This window comes from Hyposmocoma kahamanoa, unplaced genomic scaffold (genome assembly GCF_003589595.1).
Source record: "Hyposmocoma kahamanoa isolate Upper Pololo Valley unplaced genomic scaffold, ASM358959v1 202, whole genome shotgun sequence".
In the NCBI taxonomy this organism is placed as follows: domain Eukaryota; kingdom Metazoa; phylum Arthropoda; class Insecta; order Lepidoptera; family Cosmopterigidae; genus Hyposmocoma; species Hyposmocoma kahamanoa.
The window spans coordinates 10,789,509-10,805,436 of NW_020653726.1; the positions used below are offsets into that span (position 1 = coordinate 10,789,509).

Consider the following 15,928-nt stretch of genomic DNA (forward strand, 5'->3'; position numbering starts at 1 on the left):
CAAACTAGTGGCTTTACTTTATTATAATAGTTTCGTTTCAAAAGTTCAATCTAAGTATCGTCATTGGCGCAAAAGGTTATTATTTAAATTTATGAGAGATATCTAACCAGGCGATTGTAAATTGTGGTGGAATAACACAACAATTTCCCTGGTCAAAATGACGGAAGTAAACTGTTAATGAGTGAACAGTGTCCAGGAAATAATTAGCACCATGCTTTTGTCCCTCTGTTTGTTTATTTATTTGCATTTTATTATACCCATTTCCTCCATTCTGGCGACTATAACAATGGTATGAATTAAAATCCATACCTATATTATATTAAATTAGTAACCCTATGATATCTGTCACCAAAATGTTTCAGTGTTGTAATATAATTAAATAAATATAATTGAAAATGCTGTGGTAGCCTAATGGTTTGACCTACCGCTTCTCAAGCAGAGGCCGTGGATTCGAATCCGGGCTCGCACGTCTCGAGTTCTTCGGAATTAATGTGCAAAATTTAATTTGAAATTTACCAGAGCTTTTCAATGAAGGAAAACATCGTGAAACGTACACGTAGAAGGTTCACAACCCTCGGGAAACGTGTAAAGTAGCCAACCCTTTTTGGGCTATCGTGGTGAACTAGGTGGGACGTGTGAATGGTTTGATGATGATGAATATAATTCACATTTTGTAGTACACGACACTACGAACTGTAATCCAAATATTTCCTGCCACGTAATCAGGTACCTACCTAACCTAACCTAGCTATAACTTTGTTTACAGTTACATTTGTTAGAAATGATGGCTCATGTGACAAGACGGTGAGTTGGTTGCGGTTAAGTCCGCAACTGTACGCGATTGATTTTCCACTTACCGGGTGGCGCGCATGCACTAGAGGCGGTGCATACACGCGTTACATTAGTAACTTTGCAATAACATGTAGATAGATGTCTTTGGCTTCTTTATGATTTCCTTCTCAATTTAAACGTTTCTAGGAATTTTGTCCTCATGTTACATTGCTTCGCACTTAGCCAGTAATGGTGTATTCAATAAAACACGTAGATAACAACAAAAGACAGATACCGACTAGATACACGATGACGAATTTTTAATCGCTTATGGCGAGGTAAAACTGTCAAACGAAAATTTACCCTAGTATTACCCTATTACCTTAGCATAAAAATATTTAATAATTTCCTTATTTGTAAAAGTAAACACTATTTGCTCATTTATATTTATATTTGCCCAATTAGTAGTTATGATTACATTTGGTTATTTAGGTCAGCCTTTCGAAATTAATAGCTTAGTTAAATGGACATGCATGGAAATTACCTAACTATCACGTAACTTTTTAAATGGATCCACAAAAAATAATTATTGTAAAAAGTAAACGGTTTCGTGGTATAGTTTTATTTTATAGAGAAAAGAAGCGTAATAAATAGAAACAAAATCAACACACTTATAAGACCTCATGACAGGGGTCGGCACGTATGTTTTTTTGTTTAAAACCGCTTCGCCTTCGGGACATCGCGCCAACATACACGTTACATATACAACAAAATTGGTGGTTATATTAGTGGTAAAGCGGTCGACCTTGAAAACACCCGAGTCAAGGTCGCAGATACTTTGAATCTTATTTAAATTGTACCCTGTTTGGAGTGCCTCCCATTGTAGCGTGGACGACAATAAGTTCGGGTTGACTGCCTCAGCCTAAAAAACTTAACGTAGTGGGGGCATAAAACAGGTCAATCACCTCGATGCGTGAACCAATTTGAAATAACTACATGATGACTGACGCTCTCTGCACAAAGAACGGTCGTTTACTCGTTACGTTTGAGCACAAATGATATTATGATAATTTCCCACGAAATAACGGCACTGTGAAACAATAGGACACATGGGCAGCTCCTCTCATTTGTCGCTTAGATATTTATGTATTTGGACTAATGAGATGGATATATTTTCTGTGGATTATAGTTTTCTTTGTGTATTCTCGCACTGGTACTAAATATAAAATCTATAATTGATTTATTATATGAATGCCACAATTTGCAATCACATCACAACGTGAATACAGACATAGGATAATAATAAACACAGATCTACAAGGATTGTTAATTTAAACGTGTTCGCAAATTGAAATATCATTCTCGTAGGAAATACTATTAGTAACAAGAAATTATTTAGTAAAAATAAAAACGTCAATTTTACAAAACGTAAACATGGGTTAAATGTGAACTTCAACACATGTATCCAGTTATTTTCTTACTAAACGTTACTACATACAAAACGAAAGCAACTGCGATTTAATAATATTATAAGAGTATTACTTGAAGTAACAACTTGAAAACGAAGGTATCGGCGTCAAGACGGCGATATTTTAGTCTGCGTTTGACGTTTACGTTGGGCGATAAGCTTGGGGCCCTTTGTGACAAACGTCGCTGCTATTTGTATTGAGAGTAACGACTAGGATAATGTTGTGATGCGTTAGGAATTCGGTCCCTGCTAATGACCAATGAGCCTGATAACCAGACGCAACTCCTACACTCTCGGTTAGGCTTCCAACGTGATAACAACGTGCTTTACTGCAATAGTACTTGTTTTTCTGTTATGTGAGTAAAAAACATTTGTTATTGAGATATTAAGTCATTAGGTTGGTCAGTGAACTTTGTATTAAATAAGGAAAGCTATTTTTGTTCTCTCAATTAATTTCAATGAATAAAGTGTAATAAAAAAAATCATTGCGTCTTTGTGTGTTGAGTGTATTATGTTTAGTTTTTATGAACAATGATTCACCTTCTATCAATCATTATTCATTCTCATTAATATGTGTATTATACTGTATGTAATATTTCCAATTAAGCACTTAGGACTTGTTTTAAATTGATTAGTCTATCATCAGCATTACAATACCGTGTGGGACAATGGCTTATAGAGCACAGTAATTACTACGTTGCTGTTTTCTATTTTACGTGGTAAATTGTAGTAGGTACTTATTGAGATCAAAAGACTCTTGTTAATATTTACGTAGCAACAATGGTAGGCGTAGTACCATTATGAAAAGCTATTTATTGTTGACCTTTCCACTATTTACATATAGTCCTAGAGCAGAGCGGCGGGCGAGAGTCAGTTATAAAAGGAACGCAATGTCGCATCGGGATGCAGCCATGCACTTTCGTTGAGAGGTACTATTTTAGTCGTAGATATTATTTTGAGCCGGCTCCCAGCGCCGTGACCCACTGACGTGCTTTGTATTCCAAATCGGTTCCTCCGCATACCTGAATCGATTATACATATATATTTATCTCCAGTGCCTAGTATTTTTGTGGCAAACAAATCGGGCACTTTACGATTGTTAGATTATATTTTTACCTTATAAAGTTTGATAATACTCATTGTTACTGTTTGTACTGTCCGAATTTCGTACGCTCTTATCACCACAACGTTCAGTGGATAGAAAGTTAAATTTCCTTTATTGCTTTTTTTCGATAATGTATTTAAAGGTACAAATCTGATAAAATATTTGTAGATTTATTATCTTTGAATGAAAGTCACGTTCACTAGCAACGGAAATTTAGAAATGTTTCAAGTGGTTTTACTTCCGTAATGATAAGTATGTCGAAAGAATTTAAACTAAGCTGTCATTAGTGTTATACACCCGTGAACACTCTAGTCTAAGTACGATTCCTAACTTGATTATTATCCGTCACAACCGTCTTTGATGTCTTTCTATGCAATGACTATAACTAGCGATTGTAATAACAAAAGTAAACTTGCCCATCCGACAGCGCTTTAAATTTGTTCGTCCCCTTTTATTTATGGTCGTTGTTTCTTCGTTAGTACTAACAAAGACCTAAATTCTACATTACTTTCAGTCGATTAAATTAGTTAACGATTAAGAATAATAAGTCACGTCTCGTCACGTTCTGTTTACCGCCGCAATATTTCACTATTTTCCAACATTCGAGGGTCACTTAAATTTCAAGAATACTGTTTTTTCTTTGCACCTTTCTTGTCTCATTATATTGTGCCTTTAATTTATCAGGTCAGCTATACTTGTCCATACGTAGAGCAAAGGCCTATCGTTAAAAAAAAATCTATTGTTAAAGCGTTGCCTCATTGCGTCAGTCAAGTCAAGTCAAACCATAGACTAAACATTTCATGCAATGCAGTACAAATTATAAATGGTACATGTGTCATTGAAGTGATTTGTAAAGCTGTTTCCGACATAAAAACGACGCATCGTTTCCACAAAATTGCTCTGTGTGAGATTTCGCAATATGTTATTCATAATATGACGTATGGAATGAAATGAAAATATCAATGGTTTCCAATGTCCACTCGCATCAATTTATTATTTCCTTTGTCTTAATCCTAACAATTACAGAATATGTAACTACCTTTTTTACAACTTCATTTATACCTGTTTCGTTAAGCTTTCATCAGACAAAATAATTCTGATACATTGATTTAGTAGCACAGTAAATAAATTGATATGAAATTCTTTTTGTCTGTGATTGTAACAGAAAGAAGAGAGAACAGCGAACATGGGTGCCAAGCAGAGCAAACGCTCGGTGGATATCAGCGGAAAGGAGGCTGAGGGTGCTGGTGAGGTAGCGGCGGGCGCGGGCGGCGAGGGTCGTGTGGAGGCGCTGGCTGACGCTGATGCGCTCAAGCCGCAGCTCAACGGCGATGCGCACATCCACGAACAGACTGTGAGGCTCAATACATTACACAATGTCGCCTGGTCACTGTCGATTCTACTTCGCGACAGGAAACATGTCAAGTACGCGTCGTTTCCTAAGGCTTCAATAGGGCTCTTAATTTTTCACGTTCCGGCGTCGTGCGTGGAGGTCGACATTCATAAGTACTGTCGAACAACTATAAATCACCGGCGACCAGTTGACAATGAGAATTAAAATAACACTAAGCAAACCATTAAATATAGACTTGCTGAGGTTTTCATTTTACATTGGTCTTAAATGTCACAAATTCCGCCACCACCAAACCAAAACAAATTTCACCTTTCCCACGACGGACAGTAGATAAGAAACTGCCACAATTTTTACACGCTATTAGCAATTTATGTGGCGAACGGCTAGAGAGTGGAATTCCCTGCCTGCAGGCTTATTCCCTGAAATCTATAAGTTGGGCCTTTTCAAAGCGAGAATAGGCATTATTTAAGTGTGCGTGCTCCATCGTCGACCTCATCGTCACTTTGGTGAGACGGAGGTCATATGCGCACTTATTTTTTTTTAATAATTAATACAAATGAAATTTGGGACTCAGTTGATTTTGTGTATATTTTAATGAATCGTGACAACTCTTGTCGAACCTTGTTTTCATTAAATATTTATATAACTACTTAGTCGCACGAAGACAATGAAGTCGATGCGCTTTGTTTGTACTCACTTTAACAAGCATATCTGTCTTTAAGATAGTGTTACGAATGTTTAGTGCGTATGATATTGGAGCTGGAATTTCTATTGAGTATTTAGTTCGCAGACATGCGTCCCACTGCTTCCTGTCGAGATAACGGCTCTATCTTATGCAGAAGAAAACGGACGTTGTTCAAATCGTTAATAAGAGACAATATCGCATAAACTTAGTCTTGCTTTAGCGTCTTTTATAAACACACAACGTTATGGTATGTCGTTAACTTGACACTAAGTAATTGACCAATTACACGAAGCTCTTTATTAACGAAGAATTTAGGAGTAACGGTTGGTTACATTGTTTTTTCCATCACCAAATAAGATGACTTTTTAAAAAATGTTTTGGAACATAAATATGACTACATTCGCTATTTAGATAACTTTACAGTCGCATAAAATTCTGGAAAAAAAGTAAAGGGTAACAAATAATTGCGTGTTTTTGCTATGTACATAAGCGCAATTATAAACTGGGGGGTAACGACCTTTCCTGTTACAAACTGCGAATGCGTAGTTATTGCGTTTTATTGAACTTGCATTTCTTTCAGGATAAAGAGAAACAACTCGATAGCGGTACTCCAGAGAACGAAAAGGATGCCACCACAGAAAAGGAGGCCAAAGAACAAGACAACGAGAGCGACAAGGAGAAAGAGGCTTCTCCTGTAACGAACGGCGATACTGAGGCCAAAGCAGAGATCGGAGACTCCTCGCCTGCCCCCGAGGAAAGCAAGAAACCGAAGAAAGAGAAGGTGATTATTTAATGTATACTAATTGCTAACAGTTTTATTAACTATTAATTGAAACTGAAATTTTAAGTACCTATTTATGATGTATCGACAATGTGAAACTACGTAGATTTCTTCATGTTTTTAGATATAACGTTTCCATATTTTCAAGTACTCATAAACATTAATCTACGCCTTCTTAACATACCGCATGTGTGTGCACATTTTCATGTTCATTAACCCAAAGCATGTCACGGGCAGGTCAAGAAGAAATGGTCGCTCAGATCGATCAGTTTCAGCAGAAAAGATAAACCCAAGCAGGAGAAGAAACAAAAAGAGGAGGAGCCCAAAACGAATGGGGAGCCAGAGAAAGTGCCCGAAGAGGTGAGTTCATAATCATATTAATCATTTACAAAAGGCCAAAAAACTGACCCCACAACATAATTTCTTGTAGTAAAATCGAATAAAAAATTGTAAGTTTCTGAAGACTAGTAAATATTGCATTCAAATTTTACTCCATTGTTAGTGATAGCTTTCTACTATTCAACCGTCAATAGGTATTCGTATTCCATCAACGCCAACAAAGTATGTGTGATGTGAGTTTCCCGTCGTGATTGTTGGCGTAACGCATCCATCATCAGACTGCCTGGCCTACATTTAAATGTTCACAGTATCAGTTCTATATCATGCGATATATGCAGATAATCAGATATCATGCGCCGGATAAGTTTATATTTTTATTGAATTCACACTTCGCTGTGCCGTTAACCTTCTCAGTGCGATTCAGAAGCAATGTGAAATCGTGAGCACGTGTGTTAGAAACTGGTACGAGGGCGCTGGAGCTACATTGAGTTCGCGAGTACCGTTGCTCTAACAACGGCTTCAATCCCTTGACAGCGCAAGCAAAAACTCGACGCAGAGAAATCGATTAACCTAATATAAAGCCATGGAAGATAGGCGTATGTTAACGGATTATAAGTAGATAATTAACTTTTAGTTACACGTATATCTGCATACTTTAGACCTACATGTAGGTTTAAGTTTTTAACTTAAATATGATGTGACCTTGGCTGTACAAGTAGAAACCGACGATTTCTATGACAAGCAAGAAGCTATTGCGCCGTAGTGCGTTGCACCTGAACCGGCGCGCGCGAGGAACAATACTCATTATAATTCAAAGTGGTGCTATATCCGTGCTAACCAAACGTGCGCCGCCGCTGCCGAAGACGATAACGTGCCATTACCGGCGAGCTTGGTTCATTGACGACTTAGCCCACGTTGTCCCGCCACTGTCTAATGCAAATTACATTACGTGTAATATACCATTAACATGAATTCAGTAATGTTTTTCGGTTTGCGTATACAATGTAAAGGTTACTGCCGTTTCACTCTACTTGGTTATGTTACGAAGGTGAAAGTATGACTCAAAAGTTACAACTTGATCAAATAAACACCTCTGCTTTCTTAAAATAAAGACTCATTCATTATTACTTATTTAAAGAGTAAGTCCAGTGACTGACTAACTCATGTCTATTATAGAAAATAACGGTCATCACCGATCACCATTACTAATATAGTTGTTATGAAATTATGGTCATGTTTCAGGAAATTTTTACTATTTAAATAGGGTACTATGCAGTTTTCAATATTACCATACAACATTAACGCCTGTTTAAGAATGTTTGTTTGTAAATAAAACTGTAATAATGAGTATTCTGTACATAACTATTAATTACTTATTATAACGTGAAGAATACGGATCCGAAGTGTTTACTTATATCAAGCCATATGTTTCTCGCGGTCATTAGCTTACTGCGCTCTGCCTCCCACGTCGAGAGTTTGGCATATTTAAACAACAACGCGTCGTTATTTTCCGGATAAAACCTTGACAGTCATCTCACGCAGTACTTAAACTCCCGAATACGGAATACACAAATAATAATAGCCTTTCAGACTGGATGTGGCGCAGTAGCTAAATCGGTATATAATAGATTCTATTGTGGATGCAATCATACTATTATTATTATTCGCTGAGTGTTCGCTGTAAGTTCAAGCCAGGGACCTTTTAACATACACCCGCATAGTTTTTAAAGTTCGGTGTACACTTAAGTGTATAAAATACTTTGGCGAGTCGATGACGCAAAGACTGGGAGCATTAGGAAACAAGTTTGCGGTGCAAAATAAAATTAGCACTGGTTGGCTTGGCAGGTTTTGCGACGCTACTCGTGGGCGGGTGGACCGAGCACCGGACGGGTTGCGATTCGTAGGAGGTCGGCGCACCGGTTGCCTTACGTCCCTATGTCCTCAGTACACTACCATTATTTAATCGTAGCTTTAGCGTTCATGACTATATTTTATAATAAAAATTGAAAAAAAAAAGAAGAAAATAGTCCTAGTAATAATGCGAAAAACATCACTAATCAAAAAAGTAAACGATTTCATTGAAATTCCTCATGCGTGTTTAATTAATGTCAATCTGCTTAAGAATTTTAACAATGCTTTCTTCAATTGAACTCATATTACAAACGCAGACGATTTCCGTGGGACATGTTTGTGTGCCGGTTGATGTAGCATCGAATGAACAATACCGGGTGCCTGTGCCGTAATGTATTAAAACTCACTACCGGTAGAGTAACACGAAGAACGTTCAGTTCGTGTTGCATGTTTACTAAATCATGCGGCAACATTGGGTCCTCACTGCAGTCGGTTCATCTGTCGTATTTTCATAATATGTCGGCTGTATGTGGTTGGCATAACACGGCTTAACCGTGCTTTCTAAAGAGTGACATTAAACATGCATAAATGTAAAATTAAACTTAAATTCAGAAATATGATTTTACAATAGTTTTTGACTCCCAAATACGTTTATTTTCTCAGTTTGCGAGTCCTCTGAGTTAATTATTTCAAACTTGCGTCTCTAAAAACGTCACTAATTATTGCAACAAAGCGAGTCAGCATCCTTTCTGTCTACTTTACCGATTAAATCAATTAAGTGAGCTGAAGTCAACTACTGAATTTGCCGCAGACGCTAGTCATTCTAAATTGGTTGAAAACAGTAGTTGTTACTGACAAAAGCCGTATTGTTTTCCGGAACAGACGGCTTTATTAATGTAATTAGCTGGTCTGCCAGAATGTCGAAACAACGATATCTTGAGCTGAATACGTAGGTATTGTATGTACATATTTACGTGTATTACTCACTACTCTACGCCCGCAGTTTGTTTATACAATAACCGTGTTTGCATTATATGCATATTACACAGATAGTACTATAGTCTGGGGCAACTGTATGCTCTTATTACATTTAAAAGTGATATATTTGAAAACAGAAAAAAAAACACGAATTAACATGTTCTGTATGCATTTCTGTAAGCATTGATTTGCGTAAATGACGAGTGGTTAGACAGTTCATTCAACTAGTGATAAGTGGCCACTGGCTAGTTTTGAGTTATACGACAGCAGTGTGTCCGTACCCGGCGCGGTACTATCTCCTCCGTTATTTATTGCTCATGCAAATTATACTCGTCCGCCGGTCACACGACGCCCGATGCTCGCTACTTATGTCGGTGAAGTGTATCACAATGCACTAAGTGTCCTTTTCATTCTGTACTTGTTACTAACTCCTCACCAGTAAGACGACTATTCACTGCTGTAATGCGAGTCTTGTGCTCTGATTTATTCAAGATAGCCAACGTGGTTATATGATATAAAAAATGTGCTACCATATAAAAATTGACTCGATAAATTCTTATGGAAAATGAACGTGGAACAAATTGAGAAAATGTTCCACTTTCAGCTAGAGAGCGTAATGTAGAAGTCAAACATTGACACGTGCGAGTGTTTTAGAGCGGAAAATTATTTCCATAGGCTGACGGTCATGGTATTGTATTAAAGTGACGGTGAGTCATCGTCCCCCACCGTCTGGTTACCGTTACCTACTACTGGATTTAACTGCGGCTCGCGAAAGTGCGATGAGCTTAATACAAGCTATATTTTCTGCGAAACACACACTCAACCTATGGTGTTTGAAAAAAAAAAAGTACTTATTGTATGACTACTTTTGTCTGTATGAGATCCATTAATAATGCCCGTCTTAATACCAATCTGTCTAATGCAACTTTAAGCTTTAACAATCGCCTTTCTATTTTGTTGTTTGTCCTGGAGCATTGGGTCTGATATTTAATTGTATACGTACAGTGCAATACTGCATTATTATAAGCTTGTTTCGATGAATATGCTTAATTCCCATTACGGAGAAATACGTGTTTCGATCCTGAATATGAAATGTAAAGAGTAAAACACTGTAAAAGTAAACTACACCGTTGTATATAAGCGGTTCATTACAATGTAGCAAGATTTGATTGTATTCACAATATTATGATGAAATACACCACATGTTATCGATACAATATTGACTTAGAATGTGCCTGTTCTAATCTTTTACTATATATTTAGTAGAAACATTACGCGTTTCTAATACTGGTTCCTCATAGCACTTGTATCTTCAACATATTTGCTCTCTCTAATACACGAACACTAATAAAGATGGACACATTGGGATATGCCGGAGACGTTTATACTATTAGAATTGTATTTTAATCTATAACTTTGTGAGTGCCATGGCTGCTCGCATACCCGGGTCGTTGCACTTAACTGCTAACAATCGCTTCACAATTAAATTTTAATCATAATAACGGCTATGTATCTATTAACTAGGCCCACATAATATACACTCACGGTCGCGGTTGGCCTAAGTGTGATGTTTGATAACCTTAAGGAGGTCTTTCAACCGCAGCCAGTTTTACTTCGTAAATAATAATTCTGTGCCGTCGTTGTAACGTAGAATTTAGTTTATAAAAATTTCATTCCTAACGAATTACGAATCTAGTTAAGTCCAATAATCCGTTCACATATTAAGTTATACATAGTTATGTATCTAAGCACTTTTTTATACTGAAAATTTTAACATCTTGTAGATGTTATAAAGATACAATTAACAAAAATAATTGTTGACCCTTGTTTAAGTGTGACGCACGGTACATTATATAATTTTAAATTAAAAGTGTTAGGTACGTTAAGTTTATAAGCGCTACTAACTTGATTAATTAAAATAGAATCTAGTAACGTTGTGAGTGTTGTTAAATATTAAAGTATTGAATATCAGATTTGTTTTGCACTATTTGTTTATACAATATCTATTGAAAGCAATAAATTGTTGCCATAATTGCGTCTCAAATAAAACATTTCTTATTTATATGACAAGACATGAGCTGCCAAATGTTTACGACGCATTGATCGAGCGCGTCTATTAGTACAGCATTTGAGGCGTATCTTTCTACATCAGTAAACAAAGACGGCCTTGTGTACTAGTATCGTTTTATTGTCCACCACAACCCTGCGGTTGCATGTCTCTGGAAATAAATATATTTTTTTATTTTTTGCAAATCTTTACTCCGATTTTATGTGCTGACCACATTTGTATATAACACTGCATTGACGTCCCGATAGATTATTCTCTTAGATCTGACTACTCAGAATTCTGTTTAGAATAAATTAAAGTTTAATATATTATCATGCATTGGCATGCATCATTTTTTACAACAGTTATTGTAAACCAACATACTGAGACCTTTATGTTAATTACCTTCATCTTTAACGCAAGTTACTTCTGAATATATGCTTTTATATATATAGTTTTTCGTCCTTTTTAAGTTATATTTATTAGCACACTACAAGCCTGTATATAAATTGTAATTTGATTATTCCCAAATAAACCAAATAAAATAAAAAAAAGAATCTGCAATCCATGTTAACTCTTAAAGAACAAAGTGAACCTTCCCTTAACACTATAATTATTTTTGTGACAATATCGATAGTGTATGTAAAGTGCCATGCAGGTCTGTCTTAAGTTTCCAATGGCTGTTTATTTTTTTTTTTTGTGCCAACCCTATCTGGTGCAACATAATATGTGTTCGATCATGAGCATTGAAGGGTAACTACTTATCTAAAAATGAGCGTCAATCTTCCGTAACAAAAAATGGCTCTATATATGACATTGCGCAAGTCGGTCTCCCTTCAGTCGCGGGTGAGATTTCTTGAGGGCAGCTAAGATTAGTGATTTGCTTAACATGGCCGATAACAAGGTACCTAGCAGTGTTGAATTTCCATCATTTAGTGACAGTGTTGCATCAATATATCATATGTTCAAAAAAAGCATTAAAACCTTTTTTTATAAATCCTTGTTTTTACCAATATCGTTTTTCTTGAAATTAAAAATTAACTCAAGATTTTTAATCAAATAATTTGTGATTGTTTCATAGGCCTCTGAAGCCACACCAGACAATGCAACAAACGAAGTAGCAGAAGAAGCGCTACCTAAAACAGAAGTTAAAGATGAGAAAACTCCTGAAACTCCTGTGACTGAACCTCTGACAAATGGTAGCAGTACACCTGAGGAGCCTAAGGCCGCGTCTCTCGTGCCCGAAGAGCCAGCCCCAGTCGCAGCCTCCGTCCCGGCTCCGACCGCTGCAGCACTGATTCCGACTCCAGCTCCTGCAGTTGCAGAGCCAATTGCACCTACACCTGCGCCCGCTGAACCTGAATCCGCCAAGCCCGAACCTAAGGCTGAATCCGAACCTGAGCAGTTGCCTGTTAATGGTCTCTCTCTAGAAATCTCCGAAGCCGTTCAAACCAACGATAGCAAACCCGAGCCTGCTGCAGTCGCATCAGAAACCGTTCCGGCCCCTGAAATTCCTGTTAAAAAAGAGGTTTGTGTTGAACAAATGCCCGTAGAATCCATTCCCCCACCTCTCCCCGCGAATCCTCCTCCCTCGTCAGTGGCATCCTTTGCCGCTACCACAATGGCACCAGAACTGACAGATGCTTCGCTAGCTAACACCACTGTACTCGTAATCTCGGCACTGCCCTCAAGTCCTGACACCAACGCTAGTAATATTGATGTGATCGCACCTGAACCACACTCGGACTTACCCTCTGATGTAGGTCGTAAAATCGAAAACAATCCCTCGACGGAAGCATTGGTTGAACATTCTTCCTTCACAGAAGTAGTTAACGTTGAGGAACAAATTGAAATGAAAATTGAATCTGAAATTACAACATTACAGCAAGCTGAAGACATTGATCGTTCCGAAGTTACAACTGTAGACAGCGCATTATTAAACTCCAATATTGCTGTAGAAGATGAGGAAAATGTCATTGAAAAGGAAGACGTAGAAATCCAGGGAATTCAAGACGAGAATCAGAAGCAAATAAAAGATGAAAGTGATTTGGAAAGTCCCGTTTCATTCGAATGTGACAAAATTTTAGAGACTCCTGCGCTACCGAAAGAGACTATGGATTCTATTGACGATTTACCTCCTCCACCCCCACTTGATAATGAATTCACAGATATTAGTGCCGACGTGCCGTCGGTAACTGCAAATGAAATTAAGGAAGTTATCGTCAAACCCGATCACATATCGAACAACGTTGAGGTTAACGGAGTCAGTTCGGAGATTCTTAACGGAAACGAAGATGTGGATCACCAAAATTTGAAAAACAAAAACAAGAATTTGATTGACAACGCGAAAGAAAACTTCGAAAGCAATGGGAACGTAGAGGAAGTCACCACAGAAGCGACAATTGAGAAAAAGGCGAGTGAGATCACAGAGGAGAAAGTGATTACCCCGGAGGAGTCGCTGCCGCCATCACTATCGGAGGCGAGCGAGGCGGCGGGTAGTGAGCTGAGCGACGCGTTCCCGCCGCCGCCCGCCGAGCTGTGCGCGCCTGCCGAGCCTCCGCCACACGCCAACGACACGCCCCAGGTGAATACGACCGCGCACTCTTGCTCTTGTAGTGGATTAGCTAACTTATGGACCATTTTGGCATCCCGTTAACCGTTGTAATTTAGTTCCATGTGCATCTACCAGCATGCGTCGACGTCATTAACTGGAAGATTGGAGTGTGCTCTATTGAATCGTACTTACTTAAAATTATGAAACCGAAAGTGGTCCTTCGCCATACCCTCGTTCCTATCCCTTTCCGATGCTTATCCCCCATGTAGGATTCACAGCATGAACATCTAATGCTTCAGTGCTAACACGAAATTGTAATTCTTACTGATTAATGAATGAACTGTCTATTTCGAGAACTTGTCAATTTCCATTTGTGTAAATAAAATCACAATATTAATTTTCTTTGTACTACATTTTGTTTGTGTGCGACATTCAACAACTGCCATTTTAGATGTTTTGTATGCGCTATTTATTGGTTTTATATTACAAAAATATGAACATATAATGTAACAATTTTGGGATAGAAACTTTTACTCTTGTTGGTAATGTGTGTTATGGTTTCAGGAGCCTCTCCCCGTATCTGACAAGTTAGCCGATTTGATCCCTGAAGTCCCTGTCGTGCCAGACTTAAACACTGAAACGGTAAATATAATCAATAAAAGATCACTAAGTTTTGACAAGTGGTTAACCAACTTGAAGTTAGTATAATCAATATGTTGTATCAGTTGCAGGAGACGACGACCGACGTAACGGTGGCAAACTAAATGTGGATCCGCACTCCCGCTTCCCGCGTACATAAGGCATGTGTCGGAAAATGAGCCTTTTATTTATTTCCAATTAGTACTGTGGAGTGAAGTCGAACTAAGTTCGAGCATTTTGCAATGTCGAAAGATGTGGATTCAGTTTCAAACGTGACCTTTCGTATAGAATGATCATAGAATAAGTTTAGCGTGCTTTGCTTCTGTAAAATTAAGATTTTATACATTTATTCGCTAGGATCGAGTTTTTTTATAATTATATACAATAACAAAGTTATGTAGGCAGTATACGGTGCGATAAGTTGGTGCCATTATTACAGGGGTATTAGTTTTGACGTTGTCGCGTGATTCTCCTACACTAGCTCTCAAATAACCTTTCTTTTTCATATCGAACGGGAAGCTCACGTTGTTCTCATTCTGTCCGTATGTATTTTAAACATATATTCGATCTCACCTACACATTTTGCTCAAATTATGAAACGTAAACAACCACATAACGTAATGAAATGTGTTGAATATTTCCTGTTTAGAAATACGATGCGTTTGGTTATGTATGATCAAGTAGAAAAAGATAGGTCGACGACGTAGTACATGTAGAGTTAATGAAGGTGTCAAATAACTGAGCGCATTGTACACGAAGGTTGTTGTATATACTATAATTGTGCCACATGCACTCTGGTGCGACTGAAGACACCTCGCGACTAATCGAGAGATGTTGAAGCTTTTATCATTGGAAAGCTGTTAACATTAATTATTGGTAATTATTCAATCGTATCAACTATTAATATTGTATTAAATTTAAATGGTATACCGCTAGATGATAAAATATCATCGTTTTTACTAGTTTGATACATTACTATTATGTATATAAGAAATAATTGAGATTGCAGACATTTTATTTCACAAAATATTTTTTGTTCATATAAAATATTCTGTTATTTGTGTGTCAAGGTAAAAGAATAAAAACATTGTAAATTGTGAGCGCGACTAAAAATGATTTCCATTTATCTCCACTAGTGTTAAATTTTTATTATGAACTTATATATTCAGCTCCTAATTTATGTTAAGTTGTATAAATTTAGTTTATCAGCTCTCTGAAATGCAAACTCATGAAATTAAGTATTGGATAATTGTCGCTTATACCTTAGTGATGATATCATTATATAAGTTTAGGCTCACATGATCAGAATATGGAATCTTGTGGTTGTCGTAACATTCTGAATTATTATAATGGACA

At 37.4% G+C, this 15,928-nt stretch overlaps 1 protein-coding gene across 1 annotated transcript; it reads left to right on the plus strand.

Annotated features, from left to right (window-relative positions):
• Positions 1–3,102: 3,102 nt before the first annotated feature.
• LOC113226761 (cell surface glycoprotein 1) lies at positions 3,103–14,994 on the plus strand. The gene is made up of 8 exons (XM_026459491.1): positions 3,103–3,168; positions 4,510–4,698; positions 5,964–6,164; positions 6,402–6,524; positions 12,461–12,907; positions 13,265–13,963; positions 14,498–14,575; positions 14,659–14,994. Exons 2-8 carry the CDS (start codon positions 4,531–4,533, stop codon positions 14,695–14,697), a joined length of 1,755 nt encoding a protein of 584 aa, XP_026315276.1. The 5' UTR covers positions 3,103–3,168; positions 4,510–4,530; the 3' UTR covers positions 14,698–14,994.
• Positions 14,995–15,928: the final 934 nt, after the last annotated feature.